Source organism: Triticum aestivum, chromosome 1B (genome assembly GCF_018294505.1).
Source record: "Triticum aestivum cultivar Chinese Spring chromosome 1B, IWGSC CS RefSeq v2.1, whole genome shotgun sequence".
Lineage (NCBI taxonomy): Eukaryota > Viridiplantae > Streptophyta > Magnoliopsida > Poales > Poaceae > Triticum > Triticum aestivum.
The window spans coordinates 17,340,193-17,357,847 of NC_057795.1; the positions used below are offsets into that span (position 1 = coordinate 17,340,193).

The 17,655-nt window shown below is 45.4% G+C and overlaps 1 protein-coding gene across 3 annotated transcripts; it reads left to right on the forward strand.

The window, feature by feature from the left end:
• Positions 1-5,655: 5,655 nt before the first annotated feature.
• Positions 5,656-12,567, forward strand: LOC123104022 (disease resistance protein RGA5). 3 transcript variants are annotated; one of them, XM_044525744.1, is made up of 8 exons: positions 5,656-5,864; positions 5,972-6,201; positions 6,290-6,355; positions 6,450-6,557; positions 6,766-7,625; positions 8,614-10,610; positions 10,724-10,790; positions 11,846-12,567. In XM_044525744.1, the coding sequence occupies exons 5-7, from the start codon at positions 6,796-6,798 to the stop codon at positions 10,756-10,758; spliced, it is 2,862 nt and encodes a 953-aa protein (XP_044381679.1). In that variant the 5' UTR covers positions 5,656-5,864; positions 5,972-6,201; positions 6,290-6,355; positions 6,450-6,557; positions 6,766-6,795; the 3' UTR covers positions 10,759-10,790; positions 11,846-12,567. The 3 variants fall into 3 exon arrangements, with proteins under 3 accessions (XP_044381679.1, XP_044381693.1, XP_044381686.1); XM_044525751.1 differs by having other exon boundaries at positions 5,682-5,890; XM_044525758.1 differs by having other exon boundaries at positions 5,673-6,201; positions 10,724-10,801.
• The last annotated feature ends 5,088 nt before the right edge of the window (positions 12,568-17,655 follow it).

Genomic DNA, 17,655 nt, shown 5'->3' on the forward strand with positions numbered 1-17,655 from the left:
GTAGGTCATGGCCATCTTCGAAGAATTCTTTGTTGGATCTATTGACCTGGGGCGCCTCAACTACGGGATCATCTCTCTCATTCCCAAGGTCCCTGGGGCGTCCGACATCCGCCAGTTCCGGCCGATCACGGTCATTAATGTGATCTTCCGGATTCTGGCCAAAGGGTACGCCAATAGGGTGACCCTGCTTGCCGACCGGATTACCCACCCTAACCAGTCAGCCTTCATTAAAGGCCGATATATTCTTGATGGAGTCCTGGTCATCCATGAGGTCCGGACCAAGCGCCTTAGGGCGGTCTTTCGGAAGATCGATTTCCACAAAGCCTACGACTCTGTTAGCTGGACCTTCCTCAGGGAAGTCCTTCTTCGGAAGGGCTTCGATGACCGATGGATCACTAGAGTCGTGCAAATGGTCTCTTGCGGTCGCACGGCGGTCAACATCAACGGCGAGATTGGTCCTTTCTTCCCTACCCTTTGTGGGGTTCGCCAAGGCGACCCCTTCTCCCCGTTCCTCTTCAATATGGTTGTGGACGCTCTGGCCTCCATCCTTGATAAGGCCAAAGCCGCAGGCCACATCCGTGGGATTACCCCACACCTTTCTGGGGGCTCGGGGATCTCCATCCTTCAGTATGCTGACGACGCGATCATCATGGTCGAAGGCTCGGAGGGGGACATCGCCAACCTCAAGTTCCTCCTGCTCTGCTTTCAACAGATGTCGGGCCTCAAGATCAACTTTGATAAGAGTGATGTCATGGTGATGGTATATTCCCCCTCTGAGTCTATAGCCATCGCCAACAGACTTAATTGCCGCCTGGGCTCTTTCCCCACCTCCTACCTGGGGACCCCCATTAGCGACTCGCGTCTCTCTGCCGCGGACCTGAGGCCCGCAGTTACTAAGCTCCAGTCCCATTGCGAGCCCTGGCAGGGGAGATGGCTATCTAAGGCGGCCCGGACTATTCTCATCAACTCTTCCCTCTCTAGTCTCCTGCTGTTCCTTATGAGCTTCTATAGCCTCCATGAGTCTCTCCACAAGGAGATCGCCAAGATCCAGTCCCGCTTCTACTGGGCTGGCGAGCATGATAAGCAGAAGTACCACATGGTCAGTTGGCCTGACATCTGCAAGCCCAGGGAGCAAGGTGGCCTGGGCATCATGTGCTCCAAGAGGATGAATATAGCCCTTCTCTCCCGCTGGCTCTGGCGCATCGCCCAGGGTCATGGCGGCCTCTGGCTCGACATTATCCGGAATAAATACCTGCGGGGCCAGCCACTTGCCTTCTGCCAGAAATCGGCGGCTCCCAGTTCTGGCAGTCTATTGTTCAGCTTCTCCCGGTGCTTCGCATTGGGACCTCCATCTCGGTGGGGTCCGGCCTCTCGACGCTCTTCTGGTTTGATCGTTGGGCCGGAGACTCCCCCTTTGCGGCCCGCTTCCCCGCCCTCTTCTCTATCTCCGTCGACCCCATGATTTCGGTCAATAGGGCTCTTCTTGACCTGGGGCGCCTTGCTTTCCGTCGCCCTTTTGGGCCGGCGGAATCCGCTGCCTGGCGTGAGTTGCTTGATTGCGTCGCGTTGCACGAGCCGTTGGTGGATGGCAGGTCGGACCGTGTCCGATGGCGGCTGGAGCCGTCGGGCCTGTTCTCCACCAAGTCGCTTTACTCGGCCATTGCCCCTTCCTCCGCCCCCCTCCCCTTATCGATGGTTTGGTCCGTCCGCGTACCACTGAAGATTCGCATCTTCATGTGGCAGTGGATTCGCGGTCGGGTCCCGTCTGGAGTGGAGGTCTGCAAGCGCAATGGCCCGGGCACCGGTATCTGCCCGCTCTGTGGAGTCCCTGAGGACTCAAACCACATCTTCTTCTCCTGCGTTTCCGCCCAATTTCTCTGGAGCTGCTTTTGTGAGGTGGTCGGCGGTAGTTGGTGCCACACCAACTTCCCGGACCTATTTGCTGAAATCCAGTCGTCCCCCGCGTCCTCTCGCCACATTAGGTGGCTTGAGGTTGGGGTTCTCGCCTGGACGTTGTGGACCATTCACAATAAGCTTGTGATCCAGCACGCTCCCCTTCGTCGCGCTACTGACGCTCTCTACAAATTTGCGGGTGTCTTGCAGCTTTGGTGGCCGCTTAGCCGCCACCTGGACCGTGACGCCATCTCCGCCTTCATCGCCGACATCCGATCGATGGCCGTCCGCCTGTCGCCGCCGCCACCGCCGCCTCCGCCGGAGCCTGATTAGACGCCTTGTGTGATGATGATGTTGTTTTTTCTTTCCTTCTGGGCTTGTTGAGCTGTGCCCTCAGCAGAATCTATGTACTTTGTCGTCAGACTTGGGTGTGTGTGTGGACTTGTGTGGGTTTGTATGCTCTGTGGCGGTTGCTTTATTTATAAAGCGGGGCGAAAGCCTTTTTCGGTAATTACATCTCACGTCTATCACGTACACGTTGATCCCATAATGACCAAGGAAATAGTGTATGTTACGAACCATCCAGCTTGTGATTTTTCTACGAACCAATCTGTCTTTGGATGGTTAGAGGGAGAGTGGTATCCCCAGACCACCAAGGTTCAAGTCCTGGTGCTTGCATTATTCCTCAATTTATTTCAGGATTTTCGGCGATGCGCTTTCAGTGGGAGGGGACATTCACGCCGCCGACGAGGCACCTACGGCGACTTCGTATATCTCAAGATGATATGCGGGTCTAGTCTCTCGAAAGTGCTCATAAGGTAGGGTGTGCGTGTGTGCATTCATATGAGTGAGTGCATGCGCGTATGTATCGTTTTCCTTGTTAAAAAAAACTTGTGATTTTTGCACAGGTTGCAATTCCAACTTTTACATGCACATTATCGTGTCCATTTAATATATGCATGATTTTGGACAAATATCTTCAAGATAACATATAGTATTTTTAGATTATATTTATTTTCCCAAATTTTACATCCACATTTCTCTTTTTCTTTCACTTCCATTTATTTCGTTTTTCTTTTTCATAGTTCCCACCTGTTACGCCAATACATAACCCATTCACGTTACTAATCAAAATGCTCAGGTTATTCCGCTTGAACATACTTCAAATAAAACTGTACAGAACAATTTTTGTGCCAAAGGTATCTTGCAAAGTTGCATGCATGTATGATGAATCCTGGGGACTTGCATAAAATATACGCGCTGGCATGAAAGCGCTACCCTCCGCTAGCAGCTGCTGTTCTTCACGCATATAGATGGAAATGTACACACTGCACCCACTGGGCGCACTACTCCAACTGCCTTGTATAGAGCATAAACAAGCAGATGAGCGCTAAGAGCCGGGTGACAACAACTGACAATCTCCTCTTAAACTAAACCTGCGCATCAGCCCAATGACACAGACATGCATGCATGGAGCACTGCGAGAGCAATGGAGAACTCAAGTGCTAGCTGGGTTTGGATCTGACCTCGGGGATTGCTGACTGGCGTCAAGCATGCAGACACAACTAGTTTAGTTTATGACGTCCGAGGCAGCATCCAACGCGCGCATCTTTTGAACGGCATTCGTCCCAAGATGCACCACATGCACGTGATCGCTACCTTCCCCGCTCCCCATAGATCTAGAGCACTGCTCACAAGCAGCTAACTCGACACACACTTGTGCAATGAGGAGCCAGCTGCTCATGGAGGAGTACAACCTCCACAAGTACGTTAAGAAAGATGTTGAGTTTCTCCCAAAGGAGCTTGAGACAATGCACGCTATCAAGGTTGGTGAGGTGCCCCGGCATGAGCTCGACAACAAGTCAAGCACTTGAAATAGGCTTTCACACCATTTTACATATGAAGGACAACCCATAGTACACGGCCGAACGATATAACGAGTGAGAAAGCGCTCTTACAACGGAGGTCATGGTATAACCGAAAAACAAAAATCACATTGAAAACGCGGAATCGACAAACAACACAACTACGCTAAGAGCCGGGTGACAACAACTAACAATCTATGCTTGAGCGCTGCAGAGAGGCCAAGACTACGAGTTCACAAGGAGCATCAGAGTGTCCGTGGGATCTCAACTGCTAGCTGGGTTCTAGATCTGACCTTGGGGCTTGGTGACTGGCGACGCGCATGCAAACACACCTAGTTTAGTTTATGACGTTCGAGGCGGCATGCAACGCGCATCTTTTAAACAACGTATTGTACGTCCCAAGATGCCATGGCTGTAGAGTGAAATTTTGTTGGAACACAAAACCCAATGAATCAAACGAAAAAAACACAATTAATGCAACGAAAAGTCCAGTTTCATGCCAACAAAGTGGCAAACGAGGCATGCTGACATGGATGATGGGTGTGGGGAGGTGTGTAGTTAGAGTAGTGTTGACATGAATGATGGGCATAGCAAAATTTAGGATACTACCAAGAAAATTTAGTCTCCATGCAATTTTAGGTCTGCTTTTGGAGCAGTTTGGGGGCCAAAAAATCTAAAATTTCAGTTTTTTGATATTGGACTCATTTTTTGGTATGTTGTTAAAGATGCTCTTAGCATAGTGAAATATGGGTATATTTTTGTCACAATAAGTTTGCTTTATGAAGTTATCTAAAATTTCAGTTTTTCAAAATAAGTTTGCTTTATGAAGTTATCTCAGTGTCCATGTGAAAATATATTCGAGGAGATGGACTAGTTAAGATTAATTTCATATTTTGAATGCAAAACGCAGGTAGTAAGAGAATATTAGTGACTCAGTGAAGATTCGTTGGAAAAAGTTGATTGGTGAAGAGTTAGGTCTAGTGCAAATTTAATCACATTTATTAGTTAATTACACTATAGTAACTAATTAGCTTTGCTCTTTGTAACTAGTAATGAAATGAGCCCCTCCGTCCAGTTTGAATATTTCGGTTTGGTAGAGAGTATTCATTGCTTTTGTACTGCATAGGAGTACTTTACCATCTGCCCATTGTCAGGATGGAGGAGAGAGGGTAGATGCAATAAGTCTGGCAGGTGACTCACCAACCCAACTGGCAGGGGTAAGGGCATCTCAAACGACGTTAGTCACACATACACCCCCAAAATGTCCCCCAAGCACTGGCCATACAACCCTATGCCTTAAACAAGGTGGACTCTGTGCCATTTCACAACTCAAAAGACCGCTAATAAAAACTAATTAGTGGTCTGATTAACTCTTACCTTCTTACCTCACATGTAAAAAGAGGGGGTAAGAGGGAGCGTGTTAAAATTTGCAAAAAGTAAATCTTAAATATCCTACTCCTCGATGCTGGAGGTGAGGTTGATGACCGCCCTCGCCCTCCACGCCGGAGCCGCACACCGATGCATTGCCCTTAATACAGTGAAGCACGTGGTGTTTCCTCTAAATAGCTCTTCCGAACTTATTTTTTCACTAGCTTCTTCAAAAACTTATTTTGAAATATGTCCTTAGATATCGATGCTATACCGTCTGATGTTTGGTTTAGCATCACTACATGTACTATTATTTTCGAAAAGGAGGATAACCCTGGTTTAGCATAACTTCAAGCTGTCAAATATGAGGATACATTTATGGAGGATTATGCTTAAATTTTAAAAGGGCCATTTTGGGATAATGATATCGTTTGAGGTTTTTGAAGCATGGCTAGTGGACTGGTGGCACTGCGTTATATTTAACTGAATGCGTGTCTCTGTGTTCTCTCCCTCTAGTACTATTCAAAGAGCGTGCTAGAGTACAATAATTTTTTCTCTTGATTGACTGCCGTGTTGGTCTTCCACTGAGCGCTCCCTTCCTCTCATCTCAGTCATCTCCTCCGTTGCTCTCCCTTGAATAAGATTGATCCACCCTTGTTGCTCTCCTCCTTGGTCCTCTCCTCCTCCGTCCTCGCCCCTGCCAACCAACTGCCCTATTGGCGACCGTGGACATTTTGGGTGTATTTCCTGTCGATTTGTTTCCAGTTAAAGTAGCAATGCTTGGATCCAAAACTTATTAGTTCTCGTGCTTGAGATTCTGACCCATTTGTGTTGATTGAATCCAGGGTGGGATCGTGGGGCTCTAGTACAGACTACAGAGTACTACTGTATTCCTCTGCTCTTCGTCTCGCTTCCCACGGAGTACTTCTATATTCCAAGCAATTTCCTCTCTTGGCCGCTCTTGGTCTTCTTCTGCTCCTCGTCTCTGCTTCCTCTCAGTCTCCTCCATTGCACGGCCTGGAACAGATTGATCCGCCTTGTTGCTGATCTCATCCAACCTCCATGGACATTTCGGGTATATTTCATGTCGACTTGTTTCCAGTGAAGTAGCAATGCTTGTGTGGATCTAAAGAGTCTCATCGATTTTCGTTGGTTGAATCCAGGGTGGCAGTTTCCAGTCATTATTCAGAGCACCATGCATCCAAGGCACGGACCCGTCTAGCGGCCTGGTAAAAATTTCCCTCCCATCTTTCTTGCTATTCTCTTCTTATTAATCTGCTGATTTGCTAGTAGAATATAAGTTCTTATTACTTATTATTCCAGATCGAGTGAAGCGGCCTCACGCATCTTGCATGTGGTGCGCTGGCACCACTTCCGCTTCGTTGTCCCCTACGACGCCGTTGTCTTCAGCTCTGCCCATGAAGCACTGAGGTGGGTTTAGTCCAGATCTCGCTAAGTTTTGGTTTGGCAACTCCGTTCGAGAGCTAGTTGAAATTAAAGCTTCACACAGTTAGGATTGGATTACAGCTCCCCTTATGCTAAGCTTTAATTTGGCTGCTCAGTTCTAGAGGCTAGAGCTCGTTCGAGCCTTCACAGAATTTGGATTGCATTACAACTCCCCTTATTCCTCCATTTACAGGTTTCCAGCTGATTGCTCCAGCGAGCTCTCATGAATATCGTCACGGGTGCCATGGGCAGCCTGCTCCCCAAGCTGGGTCAGCTGCTCATGGATGAGTACAACCTGCACAAGCGCGTCAAGAAAGATGTCGAGTTCCTCAGGAAGGAGCTTGAGAGCATGCACGCTGCCCTCATCAAGGTTGGCGAGGTGCCGCCGGACCAGCTCGACGGGCAAGTCAAGCTCTGGGCCGACGAGGTCAGAGACCTCTCCTACAACATGGAGGATGTCGTTGACAAGTTCCTCGTACGCGTGGATGGCGACGGCATTCAGCTGCCTCACGACAACTCCAGCAGATTCAAGGAGCTCAAGAACAAGATGATCGGCTTGTTCAAGAAAGCCAAGAATCACCATCGCATAGCTGACGCGGTCAAGGAAATCAAGGAGCAACTCCAGGAGGTGGCTGCTAGGCGTGACAGGAACAAGGTAGTTGTTCCTAATCCTACGGAACCAATTACTATCGATCCTTGTCTTCGAGCTTTGTACGCAGAAGCGACGGAGCTAGTTGGCATATATGGGAAGAAGGACCAGGAGCTCATGAGGTTGCTCTCCATGGAGGGTGATGATGCCTCTAAGAACAGACTAAAGAAGGTCTCCGTTGTTGGATTTGGCGGATTAGGCAAGACCACTCTTGCTAGAGCAGTATACGACAAGATTAAAGGTGATTTTGATTGTCGGGCATTTGTTCCGGTTGGGCAGAATCCTGATATGAAGAAGGTTTTAAGGGATATCCTCCTTGATCTTGGCAACCCTCAATCAGATCTTGCTATGCTGGGTGCCAATCAGCTCATCAAAAAGCTTCATGAATTCCTAGAGAACAGAAGGTATGCATCAGTTGTGTGTAAATATATTGTACGTCACACGGAAGGGTTCAGAATAATTTTCAAGGTCACCTTTACTGATGTATGCAGTTTGCACTAAACTGTAAACCTTATAGGTGCTCAATTTCACGCCTGTATAAGTATATATGTTTGACTCTTCCCTCCTTTATCGAAATAATTAGTAACTACTTCTTGTTGCATTTGTTACAATGGCTGAAACTTATTGGCATTGGTCCAAGAAATCTATCTAAACATTTTACGTTACACCAAAGTGAGTGTAATGACAACTGTAACAAATAATACACCAACATGGCAAAAGGAAGGAAAGAAAGAGTAAGATAAATGTTACAATTTTTTCAATCAAACTTATTTCTATCTTTCTCCTAACCCGGACAGTTTTAAAACACAGATTTTAAAGGGTGACAACGTGTGCCAAAGGCTACCAATTGTCTCTTCATTATCGCATTATATGTTGTATATTGGATTCATGACCAAACAAGAAGTTAAATTGTCTCTTCACTATCACATTATATTTTCCATGTATGCCCTTATTTTAGAATCTTACTATCAGCAAAACATAGACAAGAGGATAATGCTACACTATTTGAGTGGGTATCCAAGAGGTTCATTAGCTGTCATATATTAAATTGGTGGGCTAATCTGTACTAGGGTCTTCCCAATATATCTACCTGACCATTTTAACTTCCGTAGTTAATTGTATTTTACATATGGTCACTGATCCAGCAATTTGCTAGTTGTGTTTTACTCCCTTGAATCATAAATATTAGTTCATTTTGTTCATCATCTGACTGTAGGATCATAATGCATGCTTTGTGGTCAGGTTATCAAATTTATGATGCATGTCTGTTACGAGTTTGTTTCTGAATATATGCCCTTATAGAAGTGTAGTTCCACCAATATATTCATATGGCTTCTAGCAAAGGCTTTGTGATATGTGTAGACCTTACACTGATACTCTGAACTGATGTAGGTATCTTGTGATAATTGATGATATATGGGATGAAAAACTGTGGGAAGGCATTAGCTTTGCTTTCTCCAACAGGAATAATCTAGGCAGTCGGCTAATAACCACAACCCGCGATTTCGATGTCTCCAAATCATGTTGCTTATCGGCTGATGATTCAATATATAAAATGAAATCTCTTTCTACTGATGACTCCAGAAGGCTCTTTCATAAGAGAATATTTCCTGACGCTAGTGGATGCCCAAGTGAATTTCAACAAGTGTCTGAAGACATATTGAAGAAATGTGGTGGAGTACCACTGGCCATCATTACTATTGCTAGTGCTTTGGCTAGTGGCCAGCAAGTGAAACCAAAGCATGAGTGGGATATTCTACTCCAGTCCCTTGGCTCCGGAGTAACAAAAGATAATAGTTTGGTTGAGATGCGGAGAATACTATCTTTCAGCTATTATAATCTACCGTCTCATCTGAAAACTTGTCTACTATACCTATGTATATATCCAGAAGATAGCACCATTGATAGAGATAGACTGATATGGAAGTGGGTGGCCGAAGGATTTGTCCACCATGGAGATCAAGGGACCAGCCTGTTTTTGGTCGGATTAAACTACTTCAACCAACTCATTAATAGAAGTATGATCCAGCCAATATATGATAATATAGGCCAGATATATGGTTGCCGTGTACATGATATGGTTCTTGATCTAATCTGCAACTTGTCACATGAAGCAAAGTTTGTTTATGTATTGGATGGTACTGGGGATAACATGTCTTTTCAAGGCAATGTTCGTCGTTTGTCCATTCAAGACAGAAATAAAGATCATCAAGGCACACCTCTCACAGATTTCATGGGTATATCACGAGTAAGATCCATTACTATCTTTAAATCTGCTATTAAGATCATGCCAACCCTGTCAAGGTTTGAAGTTTTGCGTGTACTTGATTTGTCGGCCTGTAACCTGAGAAAAAGTAGCAGCCTGGAAGGTGTTGGACACCTAATTCACCTGAGATACCTTGGTCTATCAGGTATTGGATTCAGGGAACTCTCGACTGAGATAGGAAAGTTGCAATTTTTGGAGGTGTTGGATCTTAGAATCAATAAATACCTAGATGAATTGCCGTCCACTCTTTGTAATTTGAGAAGATTAATCTGCCTAAATGTTTGTCCCTGTAAGCTGGTTCCAGCAGCTGGTGTGTTGCAGAATCTGACATCCATAGAAGTGTTGAGGGGGGTCTTGATCTCTCTGAACATTATTGCACAAGAATTTGGCAATCTGGCAAGGCTAAGGAAGCTTCATATTGAGTTCAAGGATGGTAGTTTGGATTTGTATGAAGGTTTCGTTAATTCTCTGTGCAACTTACATCGTATTGAAAGTCTACGTATTGATTGCAATTCCAGAGAAACATCTTCTGAACTGATGGATCTCTTGGGAGAACGTTGGGTGCCTCCTGTACATCTCCGTGAATTTGAGTCTTGGATGCCCAGCCAACTCTCTACACTGCGAGGGTGGATAAAGAGAGACTCCTCACATCTCTCGAACCTCTCTGATTTAATCCTCAATTCAGTGAAGGAAGTGCAACAGGAGGACGTGGAAATCATCGGGGGGTTGCTGTCCCTTCGCCGGCTCTGCATAAGGAGCACCCACCAAACACAGCGGCTGCTAGTCATCCGTGCAGATGGGTTCCGCTGTATGGTACAGTTTGAGTTGAATTGTGGGTCAGCGACGCAGCTAATGTTTGAACCAGGAGCTTTGCCGAGGGCGGAGGCAGTTGAGTTCAGCCTGGGCGTGCGGGTGGCGAAAGAGGATGGTAATTGTGGTTTCGACTTGGGCCTGCAGGGGAACCTGCTCTCCCTTCGGCGGTATGTCAGGGTTTGGATGTATTGTGGTGGAGCGAGGGTTGGGGAGTTCAAGGAAGCGGAGGCTGCGGTGAGGTGCGCCCTCGAAGCCCATCCCAACCATCCCGCGATTGAAATTAACATGTTCGCATATAGTATAGCAGAAGGTACGCATGTCCAACCTAATTAATTACTTGTGCACTTACATATGTTTTCTTTTCTCAATGACGGACTGACCTTATTGCTTTCCGCATGTATTTTGATCTCTGAATCTGCCAAGGTGCTCATGATGACGATTTGTGTGAGGAGAACTGATTTACGACGCAGGGGGATTCACAGTGCATCAGGTGTACTCTTGGTATTTACGTATTTACTGATTATATTTTCCACTACCTTTCTTTCTCCATCTCTAGAGCTCAGCTTGTTGCTACACTGGTATACTGCGCTTCACTAGGAGGCATGAGAGAAGTAAAATTGGCAGTGTAGTCTGAAACTTGCTCAATCTCAGTTTTGGCAAGTGCTGATGAAAGCTACTCCCTCCGTTCCAAATTACTCGTCGTGGTTTTAGTTCAAATTTGAACTAAAACCACGACAAGTAATTTGGAACGGAGGGAGTAATGATTTTAGGATTTATTATGCAATCTTGTAGAAGGGTAGTTGGTGGTGGGGACGGAAGTAGATTTTGGGAAGATTTGTGGATAGGGCATCTTGTTTTAGCTGACAAGTACTCCAGGTTATACAATTTATTTTTGTGTAAGCATATCTCTGTAGCTCCAGTCCTAGCATTAATTTCACTGCTCAGAAATTTAGAAGGAATCTACTAATTGTGAAGGTTTTAGTCTGAAGCATGTAGACGGCCTTTCAAATTTCTGTGCGTTCTATGCATATAGCTTTCAAAGCTCATAAGTGAAACGACCATGCAGAAAATTTTGGTATGTAAAAGTTCTACTTAATTAAGATGAAATTATTACTGTGGTTAGGATTCAGAAATAGTATCTTAAGCAGAGATAATCTGAATCATAGAGGTAGTGTGGAACTGGAAAATTGGCATCTTTTACAGTAGAAAAGAGTCAGTGGGTCATATCTTTTTGAAGTGTTCGGTTGCTCATTATATTTGGAACACATGTGGTTTTGATACAGTTCCTGACTTCCTGTTAGCATGGAGGGACTTAGTGATTGGGTGATTAATTTCAGTACTACAGATAGGAATTTGGTTACTGTAGGTGTAGCGGCTGTTTTTTTTTTGCGGGTTAGGTGTAGCGGCTGTTATTTGGTCTATTTGGAGAACGAGGAATGATAATTGGTTGAAAAATATTTTTCCTACGAATCCCAGCTGTGTAGGTTGCAAAGTTAAATATTGGATGTTTGTAGCTTACAGAGAAATGTATTTCACGACGTGCAGGTAGTGGGGGCCGCGGTTACTGCTGGTGGCATCGGAGAATTGAAGGATGGAAAAGTTTGGAGTTTCGCTGGAAGTTGTTTGATGAGCTTCTTTTAAATGGCAGTCAGCTTGCAGAAATAAAGAGATGTTGCTTGGTTTTGTAATGAATAAGTAATGGTGTTGGAGTAACATGCTGCTCTGCTTTAGCTTTTATAAGCTGAACCGGACAAATTTTGTTAGAGTTGTGTCGAATATAGTGTACAAGGTAGGTTATAGTTGGACTTGTAGTTGTATCGTGTTTACATAGGATGTGGAGTCGTGTCCTAGTAGGACGCTTGTATCCTAGGCCTCTCATATATAGAGGGGATAGACACACGATGTAACCTATGCCAACATAATAGCACAGGCGCGCAAGGGGGAGCCGGCGGCATGTGCCTGCGACCGGGTGGCCAGTGTGCAGTATTGTGACGGTGTCACGGGGAGGAGCGCCCGTAGTCAAGCCCTGGGGATGTAGCCATATCGGTGAACCTCGTTAATAAATCTCGGTGTCGTGCTTGTGTGATTGCTTGATCGTCGGATGATCGACGGAGTGTCTCGGATTAATTCTAACAAATTTTGTGCTCTGTTTTGCATGTTTGTACATGCTGCTCTGCTCTTCTTATAAATGGCACTCAGCTTGCACAAAGAGATATTGGTTGGTTTTGTAATGAATAAGTAAGGGTGTTGGACTGAATTGATCCTCAATTACAAGGGTAGCCTGCTTTCCTTTGCTTCAGTTTGAGGGCCATCGTTGCTGCTCCGTTTTGCATGTTGTTACATGGGAGGCCTAGCCCATGACAGGCTGGTGTTTTTTGTTTTTAATCTGAACCGGACAAACCTGAGGGTGTATTATCAGTTTCGTGATGAAATGAATAAAAACCACACTTCACTGTTGGGTATGTTATTAAAAAAGTATTTCCTAGTTCTACCAACATGTTTCTGTTACGGATGGAAAGTGTGATTCCAACTAACAAGTATTTTTATAGTGTACTTCCAACTAGCATGTGTACCCATGGTAGCAAATTATTTTTGTACTTTTAAAAGCGTCGTCGCAAAGCCAAATGAAGCCTAAATCTGACAGTGATGGAAAGGGCTATATATTTATGCCGGTTTATTAACTAGATCATTCAATATACCAGGTTGATTAGGAACAGAAATGTACCAAGTGACATTGTGTACGCTGCTACACCTAGTTAAAAATATATGAACAGAAATGGGTTTATGTGGACTGAATCTTGCAACGAAACTACTCCACACCCGATGCTCTAAGCAGCAGTCTGGGTGAACACAGACGCCCGCGTCGCCTCCTGCCGCGGCTCGGTAAGCTTTGTGGTGCTCCCACGTGGCGGCAGCACTGCTGTTGTGCGGGAGGTGGCAGGCCAGCGGGATGCGGCGCATGGGGATGGTGAAGGCCTACCCGGCTGTTGGCGGTCGCCGGCGGCAACGGCGACGGCTATTGTCGTCGTTTTTCTTCTTGAAGCCACCGCCGTGGAGATCCGACCTCTACTACTGGTTTAGGCTTTTTAGGCGAAAGCCTAAGACCAAACGGGTCGGACGTCGTCGCATCCCCCTTTGAGGCGTCGTTTTGAAGAGATTTGGTCGTGTTCGTGCATTCCAGAGGCTGGATGCTCACAGCATTGCGGTCGGCTGGTGTCCGTCCGGCAATGTAGGCGGTTGGCGTTGCGACTTGCATGGCGAGCTAGGTCGCAGTTGTTCCTTCTGATGTCGACGGTCCGGTGCGCCATCGGGTGCTCCTATGTTTGTTTCTCGCTGGGACAGAGAAGTCGAAGCTGTGCGTGGCGGGGCCCCTGCGATAACGATGACTCCATAAGGGCGGTTTCAGCGGACGGTGCTCTTCAAGGGTTGCGATGGACTAGGTCGATGCGAGGCTTGCAACTTTCTCATGTGAAGCGCGTCAACAAAATCGGAGCTGCCAGTCTTTGATGTCTCGGCCGATTGTTGGCTGTGGCCGACAAGGTCCTCAAGTGTCGTTTGCTCGGAAGGGTCTTGACAGGTTGTCAACGATGTAGTCGGAGTCGCCTGCTCGAGGAGAGGTGATGACGATGACATTGCTGGCAACCTCGACGGCGTGTGAGGTCTTGTGGGTGCCAGGTCGGCCGGAATGCCCTTCTATGGGCGTGTTGCTTCGGTTCTCGTCCGGGTTTCCGTTCATTAACCGGGCAACTCTCTTCTTCTTAGTCAATGAAAATGACAAATCTTTTGCCTCGTTTAAAATTTTTTTTTTGGTTTATGCTGGTTAGAATAGAACAGAACGTACCAAGTGACATTTGTGTACGCTGCTACACCTAGTTAATATGTTCTCTTATTTATTTTTTTACATGCATATGCTTCATCTTTCGTGATTGCTCGCACATTTTCTCGCTTCCTTTTTCTTCTGTAAAATTTGCTCGACCTAAAACGGAAACGACTAGATGTTTGTACCGACAGTGGCGGACCAGAGGACACAAAGATGGTGAAGAGCTCTGAACTATGCATGCTAATACTGGACACCGGACACTGAACTATAGACAGTGTAATCTAATCCCCACAACGACAGAGAGAACAGACATGGAAAAAAGATCACCGGCGAGCGGGCCCCGATGGGACGGATGGCTCTGCTGGCAATGCCATGCTATCCATCCCTTCCTTCCTTCCTTCCTCCCGCTGCTCCCGGATGCACTCCCCCTCCGCCACCTGCTCGCTGGTGAGGCGCCTACCTCCACCGCCTCCGCCTCCCTTGTCACCAACGCCCGGACCCTCACTGTTCTGGAGGCAGCACCGATCATCTGCTAGTCGCGGGCATCAAGTGAATCCCACCTCGCTGTTGCCATCCGTCTCCTTCCATTAGTCCTCTCTCTCAGTGATGATGCCCCAGTCACCTGTCTTCACGGAAGGTGTTTGACAAAATGACCAAGTAAGATATAAGAGTGGCTTTCACAGTTAGTACTACTTTGTCTTTTCCTTTCTCTCTGCATTGTACTAATGTGGGTCTAACATTTCAAATGTGGTTTTCAAATGCGGTGGGTGACAGAACCCAGTTGGCTCCACCTTTCATGGCGTACGGATCGGCACCTCGGCCTGCTACAAGAAAAAGAAGCTGCTTCCTGGAAGCACTCGGGTGAGTCGACAAAATGCACATGAGAGAGAAACCGCGCTTGACCATGTCCGTAACATGGTAACAACCTGCTTGCCTTCACTCTCTTCCTATTTTCCTGTCTATAGATCAATGTCGTGTGGGGATGCATAGGTTGTAGCATACCCCCCCCCCCCCAAAAAAATAGTATCGAAAGAAGTACAAGGTATTAAACCAATGGCTGAAAATAGGCTTACAACATCACCATGGGCTGTCCAAGCAGAAAAACATTCGGCCTGTTATGGAGGTTCCTTGTCTCTGCTTCCTAAGATCATACTAGTTCATCGCATAGTTTATCGTCGGTCAACCAAAAGGGACAGTAGTTCATCACCGGGCAGGATAGTTCTACTAGTTATATATACAGGAAATAAAAAAAAAAATAAGATTCACAGGCGCGGTGCCTTGCCCTTCCCCTTGTCACTGCACCTGCCGCTGTACATGGCGAAGACCACGTAGGGGTCGTCGTCTGGGGGGCGTGAAAGTTGATGTCGGAGGAGGACGAGCTACATCCATGTGAAAATATTTCTATTATTTTGCTCTACGAAGTTACCTCGGCATCCATGTGAAAATATATTCTAGGAGGTGGGACTAGTTAAGAGTTGTTTCATATTTTGAATTGCAAAACGCAGGTAATAAGAGTCGTTTTATAGTTTGTTTGAACATGATCCAATAACTTGTGCACAAGCTCCAAGATAAAGAAAGAGAGCAAGCTCCATATTCTCTCACCTCCTATTGATCATCGTACATACAACCATTGGAGTAATTGTATGATACATCGTTAGTTAACAAGTTAACTCATAAGTTGTTGGAGATGCTCTAACAAGTTGTTGACGACATGGACATATTTACCATTGTTGTTTGGATTTATAAAAGCTGGCACACGTTTTTAGCTCTTCAATTTGATTAGGAAAACATGCATTATATTTTAAAATAAATATCTTGAAATTTGTCTTCAGACGAAGTTTTTTAACCATATATATATTTTTCCATGGTATACATGATTTATTAGTCAAATCAAAGATCTAAACCCCAGACTTATAAACCCAACCAGAAGTATCTTATTAGTGTTCCTCTTTGCAGCTGGTAATAATTGAGTACCTCTGTTCAGTTGAAAATTTCGGTTTGGTAGAGAGTATTGATTGGGGCGTGGATCTTTGCTTTTCGGGTGCCAATGCATGCGAATAAAAAAATAATTTTGAAATTACAAAAGTCCCAAAATTCCTGCTTTTTAAACAAACATGATCTAGTGTTACACTCATGGGAAAAGTTCAACGAATGAATGACTTTTGTGGTATTCTGGGCGAAAGAAAACAAAATCGACACTACATAAAAGTTACCATTCATGTGTTTTTATACTCACGATTTTGTTTTTGTTTTTGCCCTGAAGTCATTCCTTCATGAAACCTTTTACAGGAGTATAACACTAGATCACGTATGTTTCCACAAAGTTCTAGAAATTTTGACCTTTTTGCAATTTCTAATTTATTTTTGGAGTTCAGATGCATTGGGACCTGAGACCCATTGGGTATTTTTGATGTCGATTGCCTTTGAGTATTTTATAGGAGTAATTTGTCACCTGGCAAATGCCTACATGAATGAGAGAGAGGGATAAATGCCAATCGAGGGAGATTCAGAGAAATGAGAGGATCAGAGTAAATGCAGTGAAGCATGGCTGGTGCCTGCTGGACGGACCATATACAGTAGAGTAGTATGCAATTATTTTCTTTGAATCCCAGTGTCTGTATGACCCACTGAATAAACACATCTAGCCAAAAGCACTACTGTCCCGAGGGATCGTGGGGGCTTCTTTCCACGCCCACCCACCGAAAGGCTAAAGCACTACTCCCTTTCTTGTTTACCACTCACGATCACACGCACCTTTCTCCCACATCCAACGCACCTTCGACCACATGAGCCAAAAGCATTACGTACTATTCCGAGGGATTCGTATCTTGACTGCCTGTTGTTGGTCTTCCTCTGCCCCTCGCTTGCACTGAGTGCTACCTACCTCTCCTTCATTTCAAGTTGTGAGCTGAAACTATGTGTTTATTGTTACAGTTTAGCGTTTGTTCATGATCGCTCAACTTTGTAGCCAAGGTTTCAGGTTCTGAACTTTGAAACCATGATTTAAGTTCTATTTCCATTCACTGAAGTGATTATATTAGGGGTCTGTGGTGCGGATTTGTTAGCTCTACACGTTCATGATTCTTGTGCTACCTTCAATATGGTGCAGAATTTTGTGTTCTTATGCATGCTGCCCAAAAATCCTTTTGATATTTTATCAAGGTGCTAAACTTGTGACCATTGTTTTCAGCCTCATGGTGTGAGCTCAGATGTGTGGATTGATGGCTGGTATGAGTATGTGGTATGGGGAATACTCGTTGATTTGTGAACTATCTGAATCATGGCTGATATAAATCCAAATCCAGTCTGCTGTTACATTGGTTGTGATTGTTTGTTGCAACATGTTTCCATTATACATTACATAAATGGTTTCTATGAATCCAAAAAAAATGGTTGCTATGAATCCAAATTATATATTTGAAATTATGGCTGCTATGAATTAAAAAGGGGCCCCACAAGCTTTCCCTTGTAGGAGTAGTACTCAAAGGGAATGAGGATTCACTGCCAAACCGAAATTTTCAAACTGAGCGGAGGG